Below are 7353 nucleotides of genomic sequence, written 5' to 3'. Positions count from 1 at the left end.
AGGAGGACGACTGAGTGCCGGAGTAGACAAGCCCCCAAACTTACACAAACACACTGTGTGAACATAGCTATCCAACCAATTGACACACTTGGCAAGACTTAACACACAATCCCACAATTATGAACCCAAATGTTAACTGCTAGGCCCTCTCACCTTTGGGACCATAACACGATGTTCTCTGACAGCACTTGGTAATTCAGGTTCACAACAAGATCTTCAATGTGAACACTTGCATGGTTGAAAGCAAAGCTATAAGTTAGTGAAAGGCAAGGCGCTTGTAATCATAGCAAAGAACCACTCCAAATGAAGTATTGATGCTAGTATTGTTACAAGTATTGGCAATGAAAGCACACTAAATACAATCTCGCATTCACCCACAAGAGTGATGAGAGCAACAAAATATACACTATACCACAATATATGCATAAGATAACCTTGAAAAACTACTAAATTATTCATTAATTATGAAAAAGTTGCATAATACCAATTCCTGGCGTTTCACATGAAATATTACTATAGCATATGCACAAAGTAACCTTAAAAACTTCAAACTACTACAGAACTATGAAGAAAAATTTGCATAATGCCAACCTTGGGTACCATCAAAGGCCAGGCGCATCCCCTATGTGATTTTACTAGTTCAAACCTGATTGTGCTTTGAGATCGTGCACATCCCTGTATTATCTTCAGGAGAAAAACACCTCATAGGGGGAAGGAAGCTCCTTTCTTAACAAGCACAATCATGATAAAGAGAGAAGCTAGTAAAATCCTTTGAAAAGGTATCCAACTAGAAATAAAGGCAGGCCCGTTATTATGGATAGGTTTTTATATAAATAGAGATGGGCCCACTTTGTAGTCACATACATTTGACTCCACAAGGTAATAATGAATCTTAAAATATAAAAGAAGATAAGAATAGATTCTAAACTATCATAGACCTTACCAGCTTCTAATTCCTGCTAAAATGAATGAAATGCAAATCACTCTAAATATAATGTAAGATAATATGGCGATTTTTTAATGTCTTTGGTGGGAGAAAGAGAACACCAAACCACATAGTAAGACCTTCTAACCAGGCAGTCATTTTCTCCCCAACAATGTGTTGAGAGCACTGAGGGGGGCTGCCACCCATCATTCAAGTAATATAATGTTAACTATCTGACAGACACATCATACAGCTGTAACATAAAAGGTGGAGATGAAGAGGAAACAGAGTCTATGAATGTTCTTGCCATCCATTCTTAGTCTTGTTGAGTCAGCCCAACCTAGTTTATTTAGTATAATAATTGTGTGCATATTAAGGAGAGGCCATTGATGGTAAAGTGGCCAGCCAAGCACCGATATCTTCATGTAAACCATGCTAACAGGCCATTAAGTCAGATAGAAACTTTTCCAAAGCCAATAGGCAAAGCCTTGAAGTATGACAGAGCTATTGGCCTAGAATACCATCCCTGGATGATGATTTACACAAGCGGCCAAAGCATGGAATCAAACACGAGTACATCTCTGACTCCTTGAGATTCCAGAGAATCCTGAACAAAAGAGTAACATATTGACGAAGAAACATGTCAACCACGCCCCTGTGAAACTGTAGACTACTTGGAGGTGGCTTCTTAAACATGAAGATACTTCAAAGGGCTCCTCCAACACCAATTTCTTCAATTCTCTGTCAAAAGTGACAGCCATCTGCCTCCTCATAGGGTTAGGGGGCCCATTCAATGGCATCTATCAGGCCTCCCATTATTACCTCAAAATTTACTGTGGGAGAGCAGCCCACCTGCATGAATGGCTTCGCAATAGAGATAGATGTGGGAAAGAAGTTTTGGATGTTATTCTGTTCTAAACACAACCCACAGATTTGTGGTGGAGCCTTGGAAAAAATAAAGGCAGGAAATAATGCTTCACTTGTCTCATGTCTACTTCCATGCGCCTCTTTCTGCTTTCTTCCAGCGTGTAAGGAGCAGCCTTCAATTGTCAGCACATTTTTCCAACCTAGCAGATCCTGCAGTGACACGAGCAACCTCATTTGATTAACTAAATCATTATGATTTGACCAACCTCCTATGATCTGCAGTCAGCATGAAAGTGAAGGAGCATCTTTGTGCAACTATTCCCCAGTAGATGAAAAATACCTGGATTTAAGGTAAGTGACTGTCCCCTGGTAGATGAAGAACACCTAGACACCTTGGCCAGAATATTAAACGCATCCCACCCCAGGTGTCCATGCAGTCCGTGCATCACCGTGGTGAATGTTTCTCTGAAGTGAATGACAAAATGCTCCAATTTACCAGTTCTTCCAAACATTATAATCTGTGCCAGAACCCTTGTCATTGTTGAAAGCATCCTGGCAGCCAAGAAAATAAGTACTATTCTCATTATCAACATTGAGCAGAGCATGGGCACGTCCTGCAGGACCACCAAAGATGCCGACCTCATTCGCATCAATTTCTATTTCAAAAAACTCCTGGTTGGCCAATGAAAGCTCTACCTGCAAGCATGGTTTAGAAGCATTAAACTCCACAACATTTCCAAAACAAGCAATGATAATTGAATTGCAAGTGAACGTCATCACAACAATGACTATTAGTTCCAACACAGTATTACAGTCATCAGCAAACCATACAAACTTGTGGGTGCAATTCTCATTTTGTTTTGACTCCTAACACATTGGACATAACATTTGCAAGTAATTATTTCATGGTCACAAAATAAAGAAGCTAATGGCAGTGACAATCTAAGTGGTGATCAAAAATTTGATCCCTTCTCAGCAGCAGCTAATCAATATGGCTGCAGAGTACAACAGCCACTTGGAATCAGACATTTTACAGAATTTTGCATAGTTGGCCTCTCCATGTTATGAAGAGTCATTAAGGACTGAAATGATCACAAAATAAAGAAGCTAATGGCAGTGTGCACTGTGAATCCAAGTGGTGATCAAAAATTTGATCTGTTCTTAGCAGCACCTAATCAATATGGCTGCAGAGTACAACAGCCACTTTGAATCCACATGGCAAGCATGCCATCAGCACAAAGTCAGTTTTCAAGCTGACGCATTGTGCAGATGGTAGCATTGATCACTACAAAGTTTGGTTAGTTGCAAAAGGGTATGCCCAGAAGCAATGGGTTGACTATGAAGAAAATTGGACATTAAAAAAGCTTTTTTTGAATGGGAACCCCCTCGAGGAGCTTCATATGAAAAGGTACATTCTTACTTGATTGACCTTAGTTTCTAGAATAGTCTGACAAAAAACACCCTCTACATCAGATAAGATGGATAGAGTCTTGTCATTTTTATCTTGTATGTTCATGATATGCTGCTAACTAGGGGCAATGAGCAAAATATTGCAGCAGGGCTGTTTTATCCACATGGCTTATCTACTACCTTGCATGCATCCATTGTTAGTAATTGGGCAAGATAATTTGACACACGTGTCCACTAGTGGCAGTTGTTCCTTGGCGATGCATGTGTATCATCACTTAGCAAGAAACAATCAATAGTGGCCACCTCTGTTAGCAGCTTAGACAAACAAGTGAGTCTGGGTGCGTATTTGTGGGCTGTGCATTTCTTTTTGTGCGCTTGTCAACGGGCACTAATTTATTGGCCCATAATTTTGGCCACCTAGCATTATTTAGCTGGCCGACTGCTATTTTTTGCCATTTTGATGCTAGCCGACCTGATCCAATCTTTGGCATATTTCTTGCATAATTATTCCTAAGCTCCCTCCTCCTGAGTCATTCATTCACTTGCAATCTTTCAGAGTAAGTCCTACTGGAGAGAGGGAACCAATGCCAATGCCCACACAATTGGTGACTCACTTTTGTACACAACTCCCATGTTTGGTATATGGATTCATTTCCCGAGCATATCTCTAATTTCTCTCTTTGCAATATTCCTATGTTCTCTCTTCTAAGTTCTCATATGACATGGGACGGCAGGTTTTGGGAAAGGGAAGAGAGAATTGCCATTCCCTGTCACCATCAAAGGGGGCTCTAACAAGGGGATGGAATTGGGATGAGTTTGAGGATAGGCTAAAACTGGGATGGGAAGCTCAAAAATGGCCACTCCATGTCAGTATGCTCTGTTTCTCCTCTCTTGTGTTATGCAATCTCTTACAGCAGTCTTCTGTGCTTATATCAGTGCGCCCACTTCTGACATGGTATCAGACATCCATGTTAGGTCCTGGTGTGTTGTTTTTGCTGTTGCAGATCTGCCCACTGCTGATTCTGATCTTCCCTGACTACTACATCCCAGGCGACTTGATTCTAGTGCAAACTGGCTTGTTTCCATATGTGCTCAGCTGCCTACATTGACATTTTATTGCTGATTGCCTGCATTTAATGCCTGACCAGTCTCTGTTTTACCATACAGCTGCTGCATTTTGAGAATTTACTGCTCCTTCCAGCTGGGCAACAGAATTTTCAGGATTCTCACAGTGATTCTTGACTGTTTTCTTCCTGCTGAGTCTCTGTTTGCTATATTTGATCAGGTTTTCCCTGTATTCAGCAGTCAGCTTTGTGATCAGCTATCTTTACATTGCCTATGAACCTGTGCTAAGTGCAATATCTACCGTATTCTGGCTATACTCTCTTTCTGGTTCTCTTCTTTGCTTTATCTTCTCATTCTATCCTCTCCAAATGGCACCTCCCTATTGCTCTACTGCTGATAAACTTCATGGAGCTATCTCTCTCACATGGATTACTGCCGTGAAAGCATGGTTTATGCAGAAGTGATTATGGTGTGTTGCTTCCTAATGATTGGGACTACGACAACTATGAGGAGCTATGCTTACATGGGATACAAATGAAACTCGTGCATATGCACATTCCGCTCTTGTCCAATGCATTTCCAAAGAGGTTCTACCAACAAGTACCTCTAGGCTCCTACAGGACAGCTTCACAAATGTGGAAGAAGAAGTAGATATTGTACGAGGCTCCATTGATTATGCATGTAGTGACCCTCTATGGGCAGTTCTAGCAGATGAAGTACGAGGTCCAAGATCAGCTTCGGCATATACAGTCTGCGCTTCCAAAGGTTCACCTAGTGGAGACTGTGGCACTATGCTCTATAAGCTCCTTTTGGAGTTTGAAGGAGTAGCCAATGCTTTGCAGGCCCAAACATCTCTCTAACTAGTGAGTTTCACTCGTATGTCCTCAACGTTGCTTGAGCACAAGACATCCTTGAGATTACAAGGGAGGCTTCCATCTTGACATGGTGGCCACGATGAGGCATTTGCAGCTTCAAGAGGGGAGATAGGAAGAAGTAGCCAAAGTCATAGTGCTATCACTGTGGAAAAAAGGGGCACCTACAAAAGGATTATAAGAAGTTAGTGGCTTCGCGAAAGAAGCAGCAGAAAAAGAAGCAAGATACAAACTCCTCCGACAATCACACTCATCCTCCTCCAACTCCGATTCAAATCCTCCAACCAAGGCATGGGCCAAGGCACAGAAGGAATCATCTTTTGCAAAGAAGGGGAAGGGCTTGGCTGCCCCTCGTACTCTTTTCTAGTGCTAGTGATGCGGTCATCCCTCGTGACTCTCCAATGCCAAAGGAGTGTGAGAGGGACTTCCCTTTTACATCGACTAAAGTCTAGCAAGTTTTGAAATTTCAGAGTTGGGAATGGATATCCAAGTTCATGATGGGCTGTTTCTTAACAAAGAGTGGGATTGGTTCCTAGTTTGAGGTTACATGAGGAGACACTTTGGCAATCTAGACAAAGGCAGGGAATCCATGGTCATGTATGCTCAACGGCATTGCTAACAAGATAATCACATATGCTACTGGGAGACACTGTTGTGATAGTCGTAGAGAATTGCTATGGTTCTTCTCTATTTTCAAGAGCTAGCATGATCGACATCATAGTTTTTCATACCGCAATCATATGTCATATACAGACAAATATAAAAGTATGATTGGAGCACGATTCACACCCTAGGACTAAATCATACATTGCCCTAATTTTAATTTTTAAAAACAGCAAAAATGTATCTAGATCTCGTATTTTGTACTAAATTGAGTAAGCAAGATAACAAGCTAAATGAAAACTAGAATTTCACTCTTTCAACAACTTTTGTATACCAACAAAGCATTCAATGATCAAGACAAAACATTGATTTACCAAAAAACATTCAAATTCTCGTTTCCAATCATTGGAGTCGAGACTCCACACACAATTAAAGCATTGATGATTGCAGCCTACAAGTAAAAGAAACCCAGAAAAGGATATATAGATCCAAAAAGACTACCACAAAAGGCAAAGGGTTGAGTCCAGACACAATTAAAGCACTAATGACTAAGGCCCACAAGTGAAAGAAAACCAAAAAAGGATATATAGATCCAAAAAGACTATCATAAAAGACAAAGGGTTGTATAACAATAGAGTTTAGAGTCTAAACTATAGTAGAAGGCTAAAGCAAACTATATGGAAAAAAAAATACAAGCACCCTCCTTATCCTCTTCAATGTCCTCATCCTCATCCTCATCTTCCTTATCAACATAATCATCATCCTCTCCACTTCAAAGATTATAAGAAAAGCAAAAGAGGGCAGTTGATCACCATATACATGCTTAACAATTTTCAAAGGGCGGTTATGTATTGCTACATTTTGAAAAGGCAAGGCTGAAAAAGATGAAAGGTAGAGATATTGTATCCAAAGTTGAATATGTGTAAATGATGGACCCTTCTAGGTATTGGAGAAGATCAGTGATGTTGCTTATAGACTGAAATTGCCTCCACACCGGCAAATATATAATGCCTTTTATATTAATTTGTTGAGGCCTTTTCATGATGATGTGCCAACGGGTGTATTTGCTAAAATTCAGCCAAAGGTTTAAGGCAGCACTTCCACTCTTCTAGTAATGGACAGCTCTAGTGTATAGTCAATCTCACATGTATTCAGCATGCGTCCAAGTTACTATTTACTAATAGTATGTTTGCCAAGAGGTCACTACTCAATGTACTAGTCATTGCAGTTGGTATACAAATGGATATAGCTTTTACAATGGCTCTAAAACTATCCGTTTGCATCAAATTATGATCATCACAGATTGAGTTCAACAACCATGGTTTATGCTTATTATATGCTTTATTATGGTTATTTGGTTAGAATGCTTCTGGTTTAAAGTTAATGGATGCATCTCATGTGATTCTGGCAACAATTATTATTCATTTTTTGCCAATTATGACTTAGTTATATTGATTGAAAATTTTAATATAAGTTTGGCCAAAGCATAGCGTGAATAGCAGCCAGCCAATGTTCTTTGACCATGTTGCATGTACTTTTTCCAGTTCAGTATTGCTTTGCTTTTGTCACCTTACAGAAATGCAATCGAGAATGATTGCAAGGATTTCAAGG

The 7353-nt window shown here is 40.2% G+C and overlaps 1 protein-coding gene across 2 annotated transcripts in view; it reads right to left on the bottom strand.

Annotated features, from left to right (window-relative positions):
- Window positions 1-992: 992 nt before the first annotated feature.
- The window catches only part of LOC148026903 (RmlC-type cupin), a 38185-nt gene continuing 31824 nt past the window's right edge, over window positions 993-7353 (bottom strand). For both annotated transcript variants that reach the window (XM_087691427.1, XM_087691428.1), the window contains exons 3-4: window positions 2133-2488; window positions 993-2002 (exon numbers count right to left, since the gene is read on the bottom strand). In XM_087691427.1, coding sequence (XP_087547553.1) covers window positions 2285-2488 — 204 coding nt within the window. In that variant the 3' untranslated portion in view covers window positions 993-2002; window positions 2133-2284. The remainder of the gene's footprint in view (window positions 2003-2132; window positions 2489-7353) is intronic.

Source organism: Lygodium microphyllum, chromosome 13 (assembly GCF_053477565.2).
Source record: "Lygodium microphyllum isolate KBCC chromosome 13, Lygodium_microphyllum_v1.1.10, whole genome shotgun sequence".
NCBI classification, from domain to species: Eukaryota; Viridiplantae; Streptophyta; class Polypodiopsida; order Schizaeales; family Lygodiaceae; genus Lygodium; species Lygodium microphyllum.
Note: the sequence above shows the minus strand (reverse complement) of the source record. Positions and strands in the feature narration are given on the sequence as shown.